Source organism: Neodiprion virginianus, chromosome 6, assembly GCF_021901495.1.
Source record: "Neodiprion virginianus isolate iyNeoVirg1 chromosome 6, iyNeoVirg1.1, whole genome shotgun sequence".
In the NCBI taxonomy this organism is placed as follows: Eukaryota; Metazoa; Arthropoda; class Insecta; order Hymenoptera; family Diprionidae; genus Neodiprion; species Neodiprion virginianus.
The window spans coordinates 26,968,974-26,987,658 of record NC_060882.1 but is presented as its reverse complement, the minus strand read 5'-3'; the positions used below and the strand labels follow the sequence as shown (position 1 = coordinate 26,987,658).

The 18,685-nt window shown below is 40.5% G+C and overlaps 5 protein-coding genes and 1 pseudogene across 7 annotated transcripts; 4 read left to right on the top strand and 2 right to left on the bottom strand.

Moving 5' to 3' along the window:
- The first annotated feature begins 141 nt into the window (after positions 1-141).
- Positions 142-549, top strand: LOC124307108 (uncharacterized). The gene has a single exon (XM_046768496.1). The coding sequence runs from the start codon at positions 145-147 to the stop codon at positions 547-549; it is 405 nt and encodes a 134-aa protein (XP_046624452.1). The 5' UTR covers positions 142-144.
- On the top strand, positions 492-2,304 carry LOC124307103 (probable methyltransferase-like protein 25). Of its 2 annotated transcripts, XM_046768478.1 has the most exons (5): positions 492-624; positions 784-1,188; positions 1,313-1,667; positions 1,742-1,839; positions 1,936-2,304. In XM_046768478.1, exons 1-5 carry the CDS (start codon positions 595-597, stop codon positions 2,167-2,169), a joined length of 1,122 nt encoding a protein of 373 aa, XP_046624434.1. In that variant the 5' UTR covers positions 492-594; the 3' UTR covers positions 2,170-2,304. The 2 variants fall into 2 exon arrangements, with proteins under 2 accessions (XP_046624434.1, XP_046624433.1); XM_046768477.1 differs by having other exon boundaries at positions 595-1,188.
- Positions 2,018-4,146, bottom strand: LOC124307104 (cell division cycle-associated protein 7-like). Its single transcript, XM_046768479.1, has 3 exons — positions 3,578-4,146; positions 2,769-3,488; positions 2,018-2,640 (listed from the first exon to the last, which is right to left on the bottom strand). Exons 1-3 carry the CDS (start codon positions 3,635-3,637, stop codon positions 2,482-2,484), a joined length of 939 nt encoding a protein of 312 aa, XP_046624435.1. The 5' UTR covers positions 3,638-4,146; the 3' UTR covers positions 2,018-2,481.
- A 1,630-nt stretch (positions 4,147-5,776) lies between these two features.
- Positions 5,777-9,734, top strand: LOC124307101 (ornithine aminotransferase, mitochondrial-like). 2 transcript variants are annotated; one of them, XM_046768475.1, is made up of 6 exons: positions 5,777-6,056; positions 6,186-6,380; positions 6,831-7,208; positions 7,894-8,224; positions 8,320-8,746; positions 8,848-9,734. In XM_046768475.1, the coding sequence occupies exons 3-6, from the start codon at positions 6,838-6,840 to the stop codon at positions 9,012-9,014; spliced, it is 1,296 nt and encodes a 431-aa protein (XP_046624431.1). In that variant the 5' UTR covers positions 5,777-6,056; positions 6,186-6,380; positions 6,831-6,837; the 3' UTR covers positions 9,015-9,734. The 2 variants fall into 2 exon arrangements, with proteins under 2 accessions (XP_046624431.1, XP_046624430.1); XM_046768474.1 differs by having other exon boundaries at positions 6,152-6,380.
- A 148-nt stretch (positions 9,735-9,882) lies between these two features.
- On the top strand, positions 9,883-14,509 carry LOC124307992 (ornithine aminotransferase, mitochondrial-like; annotated as a pseudogene).
- An 18-nt stretch (positions 14,510-14,527) lies between these two features.
- On the bottom strand, positions 14,528-16,858 carry LOC124307094 (zinc finger protein 2 homolog). The gene is made up of 3 exons (XM_046768460.1): positions 16,666-16,858; positions 16,451-16,576; positions 14,528-16,251 (listed from the first exon to the last, which is right to left on the bottom strand). The coding sequence occupies exons 1-3, from the start codon at positions 16,816-16,818 to the stop codon at positions 14,674-14,676; spliced, it is 1,857 nt and encodes a 618-aa protein (XP_046624416.1). The 5' UTR covers positions 16,819-16,858; the 3' UTR covers positions 14,528-14,673.
- Positions 16,859-18,685: the final 1,827 nt, after the last annotated feature.

Below are 18,685 nucleotides of genomic sequence, written 5' to 3'. Positions count from 1 at the left end.
CACTGAATGTGTATTGTATCCGAACGTCTCACTCTGCGATTTTTCACTACGGCCGCGCTGATGTTACTCTCGAATAACTGGAACGCTCTCGCCTCCATGGGAAAGCCTGCCCCTTAGTTCACTCTGGATTGCCTGGATTTCAAAATGTCTGCGGCGAACGAAGACGTGGATATAAATGAGGCGTTTGACGATATACTCTTTGGCGAAGAAATAGGCGAAAAAACTGGATTTGCGGAAGGCTACAAAGACGGCAGGACTCAATTGTCAGAGCCTTACCACTTGGGGTACCACAGAGCAAGTCAAGTGGCAGCGCAGCTGGGATTTTACAGCGGGGTTTTGGAGTATAACCTCAAAGCCAATTTGTTTCCTGAAAAAGTTATTGACTTGGCAAACAAATTGCAAGGCGACATAGAAAACTTCCCAAAACACAACTCGGACTCGATCGATATACTTAAACTGCTTGAAGACATTAAGCTAAAGTACAGCCGCATCTGCTCGCTGGCAAAGATCAAATTTACTTATCCCGAACAAGAGAAACTCGATTTTTAACATGTGTTGCAAGTATCAACATTAGTTTCAGCTTTGAACTTGAAAATGTCTTTGTTTAGTGAGCACTTGGAGAAGGTAGCCACAGTTTTAACTTCGTATCAAGCTTTGATAGATTCTCATCTTGTCGATTTCATAACTGAAAATTTATGGGATCAGTGCTTACCAAAATCACTGCGGAACGAGCTAGAAACACTTAGCTCCAATTCAATCATTAATGCTAATTTTTATGGCCAGGAATCCACTACCCCAGAGCTGTATAAGTTCTGTAAACTTATCAATGCGCTGTCTTTGGACAAATGTAACCTGGTATACGATCTGAGAGACATACCAGACCTCTTCTTGGAATGGGGAATCGATTTGAAGAATTTGGAGTCAAAAATTCACAACAGCAGACTTGATTTTATGAATGCGAAAAAATCCTACGAAGTGGAAATTGTTGCTAGAATCACTTCGTCTTTGGCCGAAATTCATTCTAGCGCTGTTATTGATGCTGGAGCAGGAAAAGGCTATCTCTCTCAACACATTTCGGAGAAATACAAAATTCCCGTCTTAGCCATAGATTCTTCAGACATTGCTTACAGAGGTGCTATCAGAAGACAAAATATATTACAGAAAAAACCCAACCAAAGTTCTCATTTGGTATGATTTTCGGACTTCAGATTCTAACTAGTACTTTAGTTACCGTCTAATGATTAAACTGATTAATGTATTCAGAATATATCAACTGAATGACTTGTCAAATCTTGTGAAACTCTTTTTTCAGGTCCATCATCTGGCACAGCGCATAGATGAATTTACAGAGTTTGCAGAGTTAGCAGAGAAATATTTTCCTACCTGGAGTTTGAGCGAAAATTTAACGCTTACGGGCCTCCATACTTGTGGTTCTTTAGGCCATTCGGTTATAAAAGCATTTCTAAAAACTGACTGTATAAAATCTCTCTGTCTAGTCACGTGTTGTTACCATTTAGCCGAGACCTCACTCGGCGGGAAACTGAACATTTCAAAAAATGCCAAAATGCTAGCTCAGCAGTCGGTTCAGCGTTCGTGCCAAAATGAGTATTCCTTATCACCAACACTTCACTACAGAGCAGTTTTTCAAGTTCTCCTTCATTCACTGGGTTAGAAAAATTATTTCCTAGACACAATTTGCTTTGAAAATTTCTGTACACGTAATTGAAAGAATTTGTTTCAGGCATGCAGGATGTTAAAGTGGGACGCGGTGCACCAGTGGACAATTTCGTTACTTACGCCAAGTGGGCATTAAATAAAATTGGGCTGGATCCAACACAGGTGAAATTTTTTACCCAGATCACCAGTGGCAATCAAACCTGAAAATTTACCCATCTAGAACACTGAAATTAAATATGATAAACGGACACTTTTCAGATTCCTCCTGACAATGTCATTGAAGAGCTGTACTCTTCCCATGAAAGTTTCAAGGCGAAAATGGAACTTTTTCAAACCTTGAGAATTCAACTTGGATCTGTTATAGAATCTGCAATTCTATTGGACAGAATTATTTATTTAGAGGACAGTAAGGTTTGCTCAAACTTTGCTCTGGTGCGACTATTTGATCCTCTCATATCCCCGAGGTGCTATGGAATAATTGCCATAAAGTAATGCAATCCTTACACACCATTTTATCCTTCTATTGAAAAAATACTTGAGGATATAAAAATTGATAACTTATATTTATAGAAATATGAAGAATAAATAAAAATTGCAAATTATTAAAAAGTTATATTTATCAACGAACTTCGTCATTCTTATCTAGCATGCAATAAAATAAGTTTATAAAGATCTTATGATATAGAGTAACTTTGATTTATGTCACAAATGGCAAATTATTGAAAAAATAGTAAAAATTTCAGTCGAGAATTTGTCTAATCTTACAATTGTACATATTTCTATGAATACTGGCCATGCAAGTGACTAGAACTCTTCAGTTTTGGCGGACTCCAAATAATCCATAACTGACGAGAATCCTTCTTCTTGTACGACAGGAGCTAGAATTCCAGTTGGTCTTTGACCATTTCGCGTTCTACAAATGCTGCAATTGCACAGACCTCGACAAGGTGGACAAACCCAATTCTGAAATAAATGCAAAAAGAAATTTAGAATACCTTTGCATAAGATTAGTTGATTTGTGGCAGCTTAAGGAAGGTTTCAATGAGTAGAGCTCGTCTAGTGGATATTGAACATAATTTTTGGAATCTTACAGGATCCTTTAATGCAACAGCCGCATCTTCCCCATACCTGCCCCGCAAGCAAGGCCCGCAAAATTGACCCCTGACCCCTATGCATTCCCCGGATCTGCATACGGTTTTTGTGTCCAAAGTTTTTTGCCTGCACTGATGGCAGCTAGTGCCGTTTACTTTACAGTAAGTTTTCCCCGAACTTCTATCGGCAATGTTGAACAACTGTTCCTCAGTAATTTCATCGGGAGAAGGTATGCTGTCCGGGTCGTACTCGGACTTCAGTACTTTATGGAATACTCTCTTCTTCGGTACATCCTCTTCCTCATCTTCTGAAGTCGAAGTAAAAGATTCCTCGTCGTTTTCCTCATTTTCTTCCCCATATAAATCTAATCTCATTAAACTGATCTCTCGTTCAAAAGGTATGGCCCAAGGAAAGAGGACCTTGAGTCTTGGACCTTTTCTCTTTTTATCGCTATCTTCCACCTCATCGGTATCATCCGAATTGGAGCAAGAGATATTCTTCTTAGCACTGTTGCGTGTGTTGTATTTCTTACGAAATTCGAGTTTTACTTTTCCTCTGCCCCAGCGCTCAGTCCTCTTCGCATTTGGCTTACGTCTTTTCTTTGGGGGCTCATCGATCTCCTCCCCATCGTCAGAATCTTCCAAATTTCTACGCCGCGATGTGTCCAGCAACTTTAAATCAGCTGTATCCTTCTTCAAGTCTTTGAAGAATTCTGCAAACTGTGAGAACGTGAGTTGCTTTTCGTCGCTCGATACATAAACGGCGTCCTATCCGCCTCAGCATGAGAGGTTAGAAACGTTTTACTTACGAAAGCGTCTCTTTCGGCGATATTTTTTTGACGAATAGCATCGTAGTCGTCCTCTTCCATTTTTCGCTAGCAGTATTCAACCCCGAATATTAAAAGAAAGTAATTAAACCAAGGATAATTAATCTCGCCAAACGTCCTAACTAAACCTAACTCCAAATACACAACAGGTTGATCACAGCGTCTACAAGTGGCTATAATTTGGCGCGAACGTTGACGCATGCGCGATGCGATTGGCCGGAAAAGAAAAGAAGAGAAAACCAAACGAAATTTGTCTGACATTGATACTGGAAATGTAGTCTAACCGTCTTAAGTTCAAGGCTGCAGAGACCGAGAGATAGGGCAAGATAATTTTATCGCAACCCTAAACAACACAACCTCCCAATCGTTGATTAATTTTCACCACATTTTCACCGAGTTTCAACGATGAGCGCGTGGAGCGTAACACGTGAATACAGCGAAGCATTTCCCGATGCCAGATCGATAAAAACCCCCGTGAAATTCGTATCAGCTGCAATATTAGGGCCGATCGTGTTCATGTCGACATGAACATTCGTTCATTCATACTCGCCAAGTCTCCCCATTCGGCAGGTAATCAAAATAGATGTATTAATAAATGAACCATTTCACTTACTGACTATAGAAATTGTGAGTACCGGACATAGGTGGAATAAATGCTATTTCGAAATCACGATCGAATGCATCTTTTTTTCTCTTTTTGCATAACATGCAGATGCTTTGCTGATTTGTATATGGACGGGTTTTGAAATGATGCTAAAGCTGAACCGGTCACGCTTAGCAACCGAATGCTCCGAACTCCTTTCAAAATTAATTAAGAATCACTCGACGCTTAATACGATTTTATCGAAGTATTATATATATATTCTCACGGAGTTCAATGAATTCTTAATTTATCAGCCTTGCTAACCTCTTGAAATCAACGTGACCCTACTAAAAACTATTTTGTGATAAATCATTGCGATTCGTCGCTAACTCTACTTATTATACCTGCAGCTTCATGTTTTGAGCATATAACATGATATCGGTAATTTCTATACGATAATTCTCTCACATTCTCACGTCAGCCGAGATCGCAATCTCCACGATGTATATCGATCGGTATCACTTTGTCGCAAGTACCTGTAATAAGGGCACTGCTACGGAATACTTTTGCCAAGATCTCCTACCTATAATACGTACTAACAAAGCGACAAACGTTATCGATTAGTGATCATGACGCGAGATTTTTTTGGGACGCCGAAAACTTCCATTCCCGCGATCTATTGATTCTGTGTGTGGAATTTGGATGCCACGTGTTATGGAGGAATTTAAACTCCACTTATGATCAATTTGTTCGTCCTATCGGAATGATTAGTTACATACATAACGCGGTTATATATAGCTGCATAATCTCGCCGTCTTCGTTACTTCGTTATTATTGCTTCGAAACTGTTCGTGATGTAAAAAAAAATTAATTCGTTTCAGCATAAGTTCATTCGAACATTTTCTCGCGTGTATATATAACGCTTCACAAAATTCTAGTACGAAAATTATACAATTATGATAGTCGCGAATGATAATTCACAGCTGATCGGTCAAACGGAAGAAATTTCTCTCTTCATGTACGATCATGTACGCATACGTGCACGTATTCGTTGTTTTCGACGAAGAGATCAGCTTTTATCGCATTTGCATTTCACACGCCGCAGTATTCATAGGTGTAAATCAAAGCAGGGACAGAATGAATATTATTAATAATAAGCCAGACGCAATTGCATGAATAAACAGCAACGAAGAATGGACTGCAAATAACGCTGCAGCATAGCCGACTTATTCGTATCTCATACAAGGTTTAAAATTCTGTCAACCTTAAAGGTCATCCGTATATACCGTGTGTACAGAAATTAGTCGACAAATCTAAAAGATGTATAAGCTACTCCTGTAGGTTACAGTTCGCGTATGATCTTCGGGCGGTAAATGGAATTTTCCGTTAACTATAAAGCGTGACTGACCCGCACCGCTAAAGTTTATCATTATATCGTGATATTGATACATGTATGTTATTACGCTATCGGCAAGTGATCATCGATAACGACGCGCTACGTAGTCATTCTCTTCGTCACTGATATCGTACCGATGATATTTATTGTGTATACTGAATTGTCTCTCTCCGTACATACATAAGTATATAATCAGTGTACATTGTACACTGTACAATATACATTCTCTATCTCCCCTCTGTTTGCAATTTCCCCTGCGCTTAAATTTTCTGCTACGGTATTATCGTCGAATGTACAAAATAATCGTGCAGTTCATGCGAATCGTGAAGGAAAATTAGTTAAACTTTGTATTGCAATCGCGTGCCGGCACAGCGAGTTACCAGGCAAGATTCTAGAGCCTTGGTAATAATTTATTCAACCTTGACGGGCTCAATTTGCAAAACATATCCTAATCTTCACGATGCAGCTGCAGTTTTAAAAAGGTATCATCTAATTTTTCCGTTTCTGATCGTTGCTGTGACGCTTTATCCGCTTTCGTATTGTGCTCATATGTTTGTTTTTGGCCAAATCTATTTAGGATACGGATGACAGTAGTATTTGATCATATCTAGGCAGCTGCGGAGTCTTTCCACTTCCATCCTTATTACAGCAAGACCCCGGAGGTTCTTGGACCATATAACGTGCATTCGCCACCGCACGACTCTCAGTTTCATTTCGGCAGGTGGAGAATAACGTTTGGTTCTGTTCGCATGCAGTTCGGTTTATAAAAACGTCTCTACACTCCACTTCAAAACTTTATACCGACGGTGAGTATCTAATCTACATTAACAATATAACGTTCAATCACTCGAGACATAAACAAATTGAATGAATTTAAATTCACAGCGTGCTAATATCCGTTGCACCATGATTAATTATTCAGTGTTTTTCACAGCGATAATTTTAATTTTGTACCGATGAAATATTTCGAGAACCGTTCATCAAGTTTTAATTACACCTTCCCGGCCATTCGTTGTGTTTTTCTATGATATCACAGTCAGTATCTCAGCACCCGTATAATTAATATAGATTGTAATTGCTATATTTGCAACATAAATTTGCTCAAGTGTAAACTGCAGACTTCTGTTGATTAAGATTATAGCACAAATGCGAGCCGCTGTTAGATAGTTAATGAATATTCAGCAATTTTAATCCATTATTGTATTTTTTGTAACATAATTTCTAATTTCCGATATTTTTCGTTTTTATGAATACAGCAAAAGTATGAGACCCCTGGCCAGATTCGCCCTGCGGACCTTCGGTGGTCGGCAAAATGGGAGAAAAGATTGTCTTCAGCAGTGTTCGAGGGGCGTCAGTTCGCAGGAGGTTTTCAAACGAGAATCCAAGCACGGGGCCCATAACTACGCGCCGTTGCCCGTCGCCCTTACGAAAGCGGAAGGGGTTTGCATGTGGGACGTCGAAGGGAAACGATACTACGATTTTTTAAGCGCCTATTCAGCCGTCAACCAGGGACATTGTCACCCCAAGATCTACAAGGCGATGGTCGAACAGGCAAAAATTCTGACCCTCACATCTCGCGCATTTTACTCAGACGCGTTGGGTGAATTTGAGGAATACATCACGAACCTATTCGGGTAATGATTCGGCGAGAATTTCGCGCTCTTTTACATCGATAATCGAATAATATGACGTGTAAGACAAGCAGCTTACCGGCACGTGTGTAACGGATTTTAAATATGTGCTCATAGCACGTGCTTGACTGTGATACTCGCGGTAATAATTTAGATATTCGTATGTGCGGATACGAGCTGTATATAGTATGGGTATAATGTGTGAATCGAATCACCCCACTCGAAGTTTTATCGCTGTTGGAAGTCCGCTGTAGTGAAGCGAGATTGGCAAATTGTACAGCGATTGTAATATTTTCAAATATTACGAAAATAGTGGCCATTAATTTTTTGATTACACGCATATATATATATATATATATATATAATATGTACTGAACAGTAAGCATATAGGGTCATGTTACTTATACAATTGAAAGGGGTCAATCGGTTGCGAATTCCTGACTCTGAACTTTATCTATTTGGATTATTATACGTCAGTCTTATCTCACTTGACGACCAAATGTGTTATTACTGCATCGCTCTTTATCATGCGATGTTGTACGGGTTATGAACACAAGCCGATTATCTGCACGGGTAACTTAAGAATCCAATTCCCGATCGGAGAATTCAATCAGTGCTTTGCGGACGGTACTACTTTGACCTATAACTAAGGAATAGGGTTGAACATCGACACGTTTTTCTCTTGCAGGTACGACAAATGGTTGCCAATGAACACGGGAGTGGAGGGTGGAGAGACAGCCTGCAAGTTGGCCCGGAAATGGGGTTACTCCAACAAAGGAATTCCCGAGAATTCAGCGAAGATCGTATTCGCCGAGGGGAATTTTTGGGGCAGGACCATGAGCGCGATTTCGTCCAGCACGGACCCGAGCAGCTATAAAGGCTTCGGTCCGTACATGCCCGGGTTCCAGGTGATCCCCTACGACGACCTGAAGGCCCTGGACGAGGCTTTAGCCGATCCCAACGTGTGCGCTTTTATGGTGGAGCCGATCCAGGGAGAGGCTGGTGTCGTCGTTCCCCAGGTGAAGATCCTTTAACGGTCGACATTCGCTGCCGATTTTCAGTGCAGACTAAAAAGGCGACTGGAGTCGATCATCGTGCTATTGTTTCTTCACAGGAAGGCTACCTGAAGAGTGTCAGGGAGCTTTGCACGAAACACAACGTGCTCTGGATCGCCGATGAGGTTCAGACCGGTCTGGCGAGGACCGGCAAGCGATTGGCGGTCGATCACGAGGGAGTGCGACCGGACATCGTTATCTTGGGAAAAGCGTTGTCCGGGGGATTTTACCCGGTATCCGGAGTTCTCGCCGACGACCAAGTAATGCTCACTATTAAACCCGGTGAGCACGGATCGACCTACGGCGGTAATCCTTTGGGTTGTAGGATCGCCATGGCTGCGCTTCGGGTACTGGAGGATGAAAAACTAGCCGAAAACGCCCAGAGGCTGGGTGAAATACTGAGAAAGAAGCTGGGCGAGCTGCCGAAAGAAATCGTCAAGCTAGTCCGCGGGAAGGGATTGCTCAACGCGATCGTTGTCGCCGATGGTAATTCGCCAGTCACGAAACGGTGGATGCGATCAGTAGAATAATTTGGATGTCAGAATAATAGGATTACGCATTTAATGTCATTATTTTTTACCCTGCAGGTTTTGACGCGATGGAGATTTGCTTGAAATTCCGCGACGAAGGACTTCTTGCTAAACCCACACATCGTCAAATAATCAGGCTGGCTCCACCGCTGGTTATAAACGAAGAACAACTCGAGGAATCGATCGGTATTATATCCAAAGTGATCAACCAATATCAGAAATAATACAACTTCGATTTATACAATATACTCGCTCGAACGACTGAATTATAATATTTAACTTATTCAATTCATGCAAATGTAGGTATATGTATATGTGTGCATGTGGTTTGTACATTAATAAGATACTACAATTTTGTAATAATTTTTTTTACTGCGATCGATTTTGACGACTCAATATTTGATTTGATGTCTCACCTCCACTTATATATCATCGATATAAATATCAATACTGAAATAACCGCTCGAAAATATTGAAAATTGTACATTTTCAAATTGTGTAATGGTTGTATTTAAAGTATCATATTACGCATGAAAGTCCTGAGAATCATTCATAGAAAGTTGATATGTACAAAAACTTTGAAGAATATTTATAGATTTAGTTCATTACTTTACTTTTCGTGATATATATTTTGAAAAGTAAATCTCATAATTGGTGCATTATCACATTGAGAAACATAATTGATGATTGGTAATACGGTAGTGAAAAAAACAATATTCCCGATCAAATTATCTGTCGACCTTAGTCTCGTGTCCAAGAGAATAAAAATTCACTTTCAAGTAACAACAAACTTACGCGTACTCACAGCGATAAAAGTTTATCCCCGGTGTTTTGAAGTTGCCTATTATTTGCTGAACTGAGAACGAGTGCTAACAACAATTGTGGAGTCTGTCGAGTGACAACGACGTTAATCGTCCAGACGTCAATACACGAATACAGAATTATTTACAGTTTGCCTAATTCGGTGTGTGATAAATCCTGAGCTCATGTGTAGTACATGTTAGATACATCAGTTGAAATGCATAAAACCATACAGTCTGTAAAACGTTGCAATTCTTACAGTTTGCAGATATGCCGCGATGTTGGTGCAGTCGTATGATCCAAAAGATTACACAGCTATCTTCTCGCTGGTATAAATTAACGCGTCAAGCCTCGGCTTCATCAAAGATTAACAGAAACTCGCGTTACGCGCAGCTATTTAGAAGTTATTTTCGTCCCTCGTTTCTGGATGTGAATTTCACCCCCTAAAGTCACAGTGTCGAGGAAAGTTCTGCAGCAACTTGATCCACCCGAAGTTGGATACCTACGTAAAGAAGGAATTGCCCCCGCGGGAAGATTGATCATTTTTATCCTTCCTCTTCTGCTGAAAAAGAATGCAAACTCCGATAAGGCAGAGAGTAGCTTCCATCGTTCAGAAGCCTGAAGTCAAGCGTTTATTGACTGCCCAGGAGATCATCGATTCGGAGGATCGATTCGGAGGTCGACATTTCAAGCCACTTCCGGTCGTTCTGACACGAGGACACGGCGTCTTCCTCTGGGATGTCGAGGGTAAAAAGTACCTCGACTTCTTGGCCGGTTTCGCGGCCGTCAGTCAAGGACACTGCCACCCTCGACTCGTAAAAACGATGCGTGATCAGGCTGAAAAACTGACTCACACCTCCAGGGCGTACTATACTGAACCCTTGGGTGTCCTATCTGAGTATTTGACCAATCTTTTTGGCTGGGACCGTTTCATTCCAATGAATACAGGTGAAGAATCGAATAGACATTCGACGCAGCTCTCACAAGGAAGGTATCTCAGGTCGATCTCTCCGATTTCATTTCTTTTATAATATGTTATAGTAAACTAAAATCTAAGCGACACGCAATTTTTTTGAAGCTGCCATTAAACACTTTTAGGGGGGTGAAACCATGACCTCAAAGTAAGCTACGTCAAGGGCGCTTTGGCAGTTTCCAACTGGAATAGGTATCTCATAACGAGAAATGAAAAATTAAATTTCTTCTATTAAAAAGAAGCAGACAAAAAAATTGCCAAATCGTCCCTTGACACGCCTTACTTTGGAGGGTGGTTTCACCCCCTTAAATCGTTTAATGGTAGATAAAAAAAAAATAGATACCGCTCATCGTTTAGTCTACAATAACATATTACAAACGAAATCAAATTGGAGATATCGACCTGGGATACCTTCCTTGTCAGTGAAACGCTTGACAATGGTAATTCCAATTTAATAAATGTGCGGTTTACAAGCTGCTAACAAAAAAATTTGTATCGATGCAGGAGTCGAGGCCGGAGACACGGCGTTGAAGTTGGCAAGGTGATGGGCTTACAGAACGAAGAAGATACCCAGCAACAGGGCGTCGATACTGTTCGCTAAGGGTAACTTTTGGGGCAGATCATTAGCCGCAGTTTCGTCGTCTACCGATCCGAACTGCTTCACCGACTTCGGTCCCTTCATGCCATTATTCGACACTGTGCCTTACGATGACTTGAAAGCTCTCGAGTTGAAATTCAAAGCGGATCCGAATATCTGTGCGTTTATGATGGAGCCGATCCAAGGCGAAGCCCGTGTCATCGTTCCGACGGTGAGCTGCCTATTGATTTTGTCCTTTTCATTCGCATTAAAAGTTTGAAAGAGTGAAAAAGCCGTTTACAAATTCGAATAACACAAGCTGAGATGTTAACAATTAGTGAAATCTCGGGTGTTTGTGGTTCGACTCTAACGTTTATGGGCTCATTTTGATCGCTGATCAAGTCTCCGAAAATTTTCTGAATAATATTCAGGAAATTTCACATTGCTGGTGTATAAGTTAATGTTTTGAATTTCCTCAGATTCGTCGTTATAATAAATAGTAGGGATGTTGTTGGATCGGTGTTCGCCATCATTGGGAAAAATAACGTAGCTGAACATTTTTCGAACAATGTATTTCTCTTTTTCTAACTTTTGCATATCAATCATGCGGTCGCTCGGTAGACGGGGAGGGTTTTAAAACGATTTGAAAATTGGTTTGACGGCTGCCCTCCCCTGTCCATTGGGATTACATTTATTGTCTGGTGTACGTATAGGCAGGAGAATCTCACAGCTGTCAATCGAAACTTATTATCAACGACGTTCTGCATCGCGAGTCTCAACTTTTAATGCCATTGAAACATTGATTTCTATGTTATACCTACAAAAAAGATTCACGCAAAGAACTCCGACAAAATCTTATACCTCCCTTTCTTCTCCACCCGTAAGGCTGTGATAAAATTCAGTATAAAGTCGTTGCCGTCCCAGAGAATGAAAAATTTTATGAAAAGATTAAAAAAAAAAAGATGAACTATTTGATGAACTTTCTTTCCTTTGTTTTTTTAACGGAGTTAATATTCGCAATTCGGAGTCGCATTTGGTGATTTAAACTCCTTTCTCCTTAGCACAGTGTGCATGCCGTTATTATAAAAGGGGGTAAAACATAAACAGTCGTTGATTCTGACATATTTATACATATTTGACTGTTGCGTTTATACACTTTCGCGAATATGAATTTACACCTGTGTTAAGGCGAAAGAAAGTTGGCACGCGATTTTTTTATTTATGCGGGTGAAGGCATGTTACTCGTTATTATTACGTAAAAACTAGGAAAGTGAGAAACAATTTACCTGTGGGATAGAATAACGATTTTTCATCTCGGTGTATTTAACCGTTTACAGATTGTCTTTGGATTTGAGACCGGATCGCACGGAAGTACTTTTGCCGGAAATCCAATCGGCGCCGCCGTTGCCCTGGAGGCGGTAAAAATTCTGGAGGAGGAAAAGCTCGCTGAGAACGCCAAGAATTTGGGGAAAATCTTGAGGGTGGAGCTGGAAAAATTGCCCAAAGACATCGCCAGAGAAATTCGAGGCCGAGGGCTTCTCGCTGGGGTTCTCGTCAACAAGGGTGCGTCATACTTAATAAACCATCCTCCATCCTCCATCCTTCATCTTCCCCCTCCGAAAGAAAAACTTTTACGCGCTTCTTCTTTCTCCAGCGAGGCGGAAAATACACGTCCGCACGCGTAGTGCGTTATTATTATACCTATAACAGCCTATAATTTTTCCGCCTGTACACGCATCGTCGAGCGAGATATAGTTTCAAGTTGGCGAAAGCATTTTCGCATTTTCTTCTCCTACATCACGCAGCCTAGCCGGTGAATCTGTGGAAATCCCTGCACACCCTCGAAATTGTCGGACCTCTGACTAATCGGCAGATGTTCGCGCTCGAACCAATGCAATTTATCGTGATTCATTCTCTGATAGAAATTAAATCTTTCGGAAGAACCAAGTGTTAGATATAGGGTTCGAACCCTCAATCCTATACCAACGCGACCAGAATTAGAATTAACGTGTGTTGTACGCACAAATAACCGAGTCGATCAATCTTATCCGCGGGTAGAAAATTAAGATTAACTAGGAATACGATTTTATAATCTCACAGCGTGCGGGCGAAATTTTAATCATCTAATTATAGTATTTTTATGTGATTAATTATTCCCCTCTGCTTTCCGCGCTTTGTTTAGGTATTGGACACAATCATCTATCATTTTTCAATCTTGTATAATTGTATCTAATTAATTGATAAATTTATAGAGATCGCCACGGATGGGACGTCTGCTTGAGGCTCAGAGATGCTGGATTGTTGAGCAGACCAGCGCATGGCCAAATAATTCGCATGTCACCTGCTCTGACGATAACTGAGGATCAATTAAGAGAAGGAATCCACATTCTGACCTCTACCTTACTCAGTTATTAAGGTAAGTTGCTATCCAGCGAAACGTACGACGTTGTATGCGGCTCAACTGCGTCAATTCAACGGAATTTTTCAGGTATAAGTTTACTTCATGGAATATTGTTAGTCTGTTTAACAGAGATATCATCAACCTGTGTCTGTATTTATACATTTTGATCGGAAAAATACGGTGTACGTAATTTTTTTTTTTTATCGATCTCTCTTATTTTCATTCGCTTTATCGCTTTCCAATTACTTGAATGAGCAAATAACGTACCTACGATATTTACTTTGCCATATTTTTTTTCTTTCTCAACAATCAGGAAAATACGTGGTGGATTCTGAAGTCAATATTTTTATCGTGCTTTTTAATATAACAAACACACAAGTTCGATGTCAAACCTACGACGAGTACTAGAAATCGATTGTCAACCGAAGACGAAAGTTTCATCAGTTTATTTTACGCTCTTTCAGATATTTATGTCGGAAAAATAAAGGAAATTCGAACACCGTCGTCGGCGATAACGCGACACGCGCATACATCACGTCGTCGAACCACACGCATACAGAATATACTATAAACGAGTAATGCTGGTCGTCGTAGATTTAATGGAGTGAAAAATATATTTCGATACTGTTATCAGTAATCAATGTTTATTCCTGTCGTCGGTTGAGTTTAATATTTACACAAGACTTTGCGAAGCAAGTAATATTACGCGAAGCGCGTATAGTTATTAATACATTCTCTTTGATAAGAAATGCAGCGTTCAATTAATATTTCGATCTCTCAGAAACAAATGACTAAAGGCGACGTGCGTAACAATTAAAATTATACCTCTATGTAATTATCAATAATTACAAGATGTGCTGGTACCCTGTTTAATAAAAATATAAACATAAAGTGTCCGAACCTCCGAAGAGACTGACTTAATAACAATCGATACTTTACAGATATGCTAAATTTAATACGTAAGTAACTTCCATAATTACGTGTATATGTACAATTAAAAATAATGAAAATAAGAAAAAAAAAAAAACATATACAGATATATTGCCACGGCTTATAATATATTAATCACAGTATTCGATTGATTCGGTAAAACAGTCGCGTTGCATGTATTTACTAGTCTTTTTCTGGCGTTCAGATATGAGTTTCGGCGTGTCTCTTCAAGTGTCTCTTTAGACTGAACGCTTGGGAAAACATCTGATTGCACTCGCCACACTTGAACGATTTCCTACCACTGTGCAGGTCCAAATGCCTCTTGAGATGACTAGACAGTTTAAATTTCTTCCCGCATAATCTGCAGGAATGATCTCTTTCGGTGTTGTGGGATGCTTTATGATTTTTCAGGTGACTCGATTGCGAAAAAGATTTGGCACATAAATCGCACTTGTAAGGCTTGAGTTTTTTGTGAATTCTCAAATGCTCCACCAAGTTACCGTGTTGATTGAAGCTTTTTTCACAAAATTCGCACTTATGTGGTTTCAGATCTTTGTGCGATTCCAGATGTACTTTCAAGTTGTACTTTTGACTGAAACGCTTGTCGCAATACTCGCACTGGAATAAATTCTCGCCCGTATGAAGACGTAAGTGAGGCTTGAAGTTTTTGAGAAAACGAAACTTCTTCTTGCAGACGTTGCACTCAAACGGTCCTGCCTTTTCAGGGTTCACCTTTTCCGTACCAAATTTGTGAGTCCTCAAATGATCCTCCAGATAAGAAGCAAAAGCAAATGCTTTGCTACATATCGTGCACACGTGCACGTTCGTCTTTGTATGCAATCTTACATGGGCATTCAATTTACTCTTGGAGGTGTAAGCTTTTTCACATATCGAACACTTGAAGGGTCTCAGACCGGTGTGAGACAACTGATGAGTCAACAATTTTGACTTCTGTGCAAAGGACTTTGGGCACAAAAGGCACTTGTGCTTTTTATACTTAGGCATCGAGTTCACTTTCTCGTTTTCAGATATTTTACCAGAAAATACGAGATTTTCAGGAGGTGGAATCGTTCCAGCGTCAAGACATTGAAAAGATCCGCACATCGATGAGTTCCCCACTCGTTCTGCGTTCTCTTGTACATCGACGAGTGGTTCACTGCTGGAAAAATCGATATTCCCAAGTTTCCTAGAACCGTCTACAACCTGTCTGGAGAAGGATAAATTTTGTATCGAATTGTCAGCCGTTTGATTCACCGTTCTATCGTAGCTCAAGTTCTGTGCAATTTGGTTCGAATCTTCGCTAACTTCTATGTTTGTATTATCGCCAGAAGACATATCGATGTTGTCAGAGCTGTGAGTAAAGTTGTGACTGATTAATTGAGTCCTGTTTGTGAAAGTGTGATTACAAAGAGAACAGTGCAAGGCGCACGCTGCTCTACTCGGCTCCTCGTCGTCGACCGGTGTCACATGCATTAAGTTGGATCTCAGTATAGAAGACACACCGTTTCCATCGTCCGCAGCCAAATTACCATTTAGATTATTCATGTTGAAATATGTATTCCGAGGCTCGACTATGTGCATGTGCTGCACAGGAGTTGTGTTGTGGACCGAAGAGACGTGCAATCTATTGTGCGCGCACAACTCTTCGTAATTTACAAAAACTGCGCTGCATTCGACGCATTTCAATATCTTGCGATAAGTTTCGTTCGGTATGTAACCCTGGTTCTGTTGATACAACTTGCAGCCAGCCACTGTAGAGTATGAGGTTAATCCTGACACCTGCGTCATAAATTTATGGATTAGAAACATTAAGAAGATGAAGGAGATTAGGTTGAAACGACTTCATTAAATAATGCTGGGTCGTAATGCAATTTGCTAATATAGCATGGATTTGTAAAAGTTTTGCGCCTTCAGCTTGCGGATGCTGTATATAATTATTAAACTATGGTCAAATTCCTCAATTTTTCCTGATCGATACCTTGTCGGCGGCTTGTCTAAGTGCAATATCCGCAGCGCGACATTGTTCCCTATAGAGCAGCGCAGACTCAGCCCTGGTAACGCACCGATCGCACATTTTCTCTGGTAGACCGTCGCCCTGCCATACCTTCAATCATGATTTACAGATTGTGTTACAAATTCGGTTCTATTCTGATCGGCTTGTCAAAATAGCAAAGAAAAGCATGGGATCATAACCTCCAAGCAGGACAGAGATCGCAGTTTTGCAGCGAGGGACGAGCCGGCCGGCCCGACGAATAGACAGACCATTTTCTCTCCGTCTTCTCTCAGGCACGTGCGACATAATTTGCTTATATTTTCACTGTCTATCTCTTTCGTAACGATAAACATCGCGCTCTGTGCGAATTTGACATTTATCTCAGCCGGCGCGTCCCAGCGATCGATTTTTGTTTTTTCGTCTGCTATATCGGTCGGTCTAAAGTGGCGCCGCCGTACGGCGAGCGCGATAATTTTTATGATTTGAAAATACGTAATATACCAAGACTTACAACTGCGTGTAAAATGCGTTTTATCTTTACGTCATGAATTACGGTGCAGATTTAGAATTTAGTTGATAATATTTGATCTCTATAAAATTTTGCTTCGCATAATAAGCTAGTGTAAAATTTTATTTATCGTGTTTTACCGTGTATCGCAATATCAGCCATGCAGGCTTTGAAGCGAGATAATAATTTTGAATGATAATTAATGCAAGAGGTGGGATAAAACAATAGGTGCGTCGTTTCGTGCAGTTACTAATTACAACAGAGGCTTTTTGAAACGCTTGTTTTCGGGCTGAATATAATTGAATTAGCGGGCAAAGGAAATTAAAAAATCCCTTTGGAAATACCCGGCCCGTCAATTACCTGTCAGCGAAAGCGTCTATTCATCAATTGATAAATAACTAAACAGGCTCCGATAATACGCGGCGTATGCAATGTGTTCGTGTCTCCATTGTGGGGCGGAAAATCCAATATTTCATTTTCGCGTTTATTCCCAGGAGGGAGGTGAAGAGCGAGGAGGAAGAGAGAGAAGGTCGAGCGTGCAGTCGGCGAGGCGGAGAGGGAAAAGAAAGCTCACAATCAGAACTGGCACGAAAAACAGAGAAGTTTCGTACGTCGATCACAGTTTGCGATATCCGTATAGAAAATGTACTACGGGACATGACGTGAAAATAAAATATAAGAAAAGAGAAAGGAAAAAGTCTTGTCCTCTTCCAGGGAAGACTGACGTTTTGCATGTAAAAGCAGAACGTTAAATTTTACCGTAAGAAAAACAAAATTGTTTCGTCTCCTGCGGCATACCGGCTGTAATTCTATACGCGTTGCTGTCTATCTTTAGGCGGAACGAACTTTCCTTGTATTAATTTACCCCCGCATCGTCTAGAATCGGCTGTTGCGAAACTACGACTTACCTGATTTTCCGCATATCGTATATCCTCTACCCATGTCTCATTATATTAACGCGCAAGGTATCGAATGCGAGCACGTATTACAATTAACGTGTATTAATTTTCAATTTATAATTCTGGTTTCTGAATAACAGGGTGTAGGAATATCTTAATACGTAGAATGTACCTACGAATATGCATTGCGTATTTATATTATATACGCGGCTCTTCGTTAGCAAAATTGAAATTAATAGCCGGGGCCAAAAAGTGATTATCGCGTATCGTTCCCAAATTTAAATTACTCCCTAAAAGTTTCTCAGCGAAATGCGAGGATCTCTTCTCGACTGCTTGCAGGCAGCGGGATAAACTTTGTTAGAGAAATCCGGGATCCGCGATGATGGAGGAATTAAACAATCGACACGATATTAGCAGGATTTCCTCCGAAATCCATTCTTGAATGAGTTCAAAGTTTCATTGCCTCGCAGCGGAGAAGATTCCTATGCAGGCAATTCTCCCAGTTTCCTAAACATGAGCTGTTGCTCCTTTATACGAAGGTTCAAGGGTGACGTTTCCTGTCTGACAAATTACCGTTTAAAATGACTCTTGAAAACATCACGTACAGTCAGAAGCGTGACCTCGTTAGGCTAATTGGCTGATATTAAGTATACCTCTGCAAGAATTAAAAAAGCACCTAAACCGTATCTTTTCGTCTCATCAAATCGTTTTTCGTGCGGAGGCGCGAGAGAAAAAGTGCCCACCTAAAATAGCTAAAGAAGAATACCGAATATCCATTTTGTCCCCGCTAAGAAGCAGCTGCTTTAGTTGGTG

Coding starts and splice junctions, on each gene's coding strand:
- LOC124307103 (XM_046768477.1), top strand. CDS start 595: ATGTCTTTGTTTAGTGAGCACTTGGAGAAGGTAGCCACAGTTTTAACT. Junction 1,189..1,312: donor CCAACCAAAGTTCTCATTTG/GTATGATTTTCG, acceptor CTCTTTTTTCAG/GTCCATCATCTGGCACAGCG. Junction 1,668..1,741: donor AGTTCTCCTTCATTCACTGG/GTTAGAAAAATT, acceptor AATTTGTTTCAG/GCATGCAGGATGTTAAAGTG.
- LOC124307094 (XM_046768460.1), bottom strand. CDS start 16,818: ATGTTTATCGTTACGAAAGAGATAGACAGTGAAAATATAAGCAAATTA. Junction 16,577..16,665: donor GATCTCTGTCCTGCTTGGAG/GTTATGATCCCA, acceptor TCATGATTGAAG/GTATGGCAGGGCGACGGTCT. Junction 16,252..16,450: donor TTAGACAAGCCGCCGACAAG/GTATCGATCAGG, acceptor TTTATGACGCAG/GTGTCAGGATTAACCTCATA.
- LOC124307108 (XM_046768496.1), top strand. CDS start 145: ATGTCTGCGGCGAACGAAGACGTGGATATAAATGAGGCGTTTGACGAT.
- LOC124307101 (XM_046768475.1), top strand. CDS start 6,838: ATGAGACCCCTGGCCAGATTCGCCCTGCGGACCTTCGGTGGTCGGCAA. Junction 8,225..8,319: donor CTGGTGTCGTCGTTCCCCAG/GTGAAGATCCTT, acceptor GTTTCTTCACAG/GAAGGCTACCTGAAGAGTGT. Junction 8,747..8,847: donor CGCGATCGTTGTCGCCGATG/GTAATTCGCCAG, acceptor TTTACCCTGCAG/GTTTTGACGCGATGGAGATT.
- LOC124307104 (XM_046768479.1), bottom strand. CDS start 3,637: ATGGAAGAGGACGACTACGATGCTATTCGTCAAAAAAATATCGCCGAA. Junction 3,489..3,577: donor TCGCCGAAAGAGACGCTTTC/GTAAGTAAAACG, acceptor ACGTTCTCACAG/TTTGCAGAATTCTTCAAAGA. Junction 2,641..2,768: donor CTGTTGCATTAAAGGATCCT/GTAAGATTCCAA, acceptor CATTTATTTCAG/AATTGGGTTTGTCCACCTTG.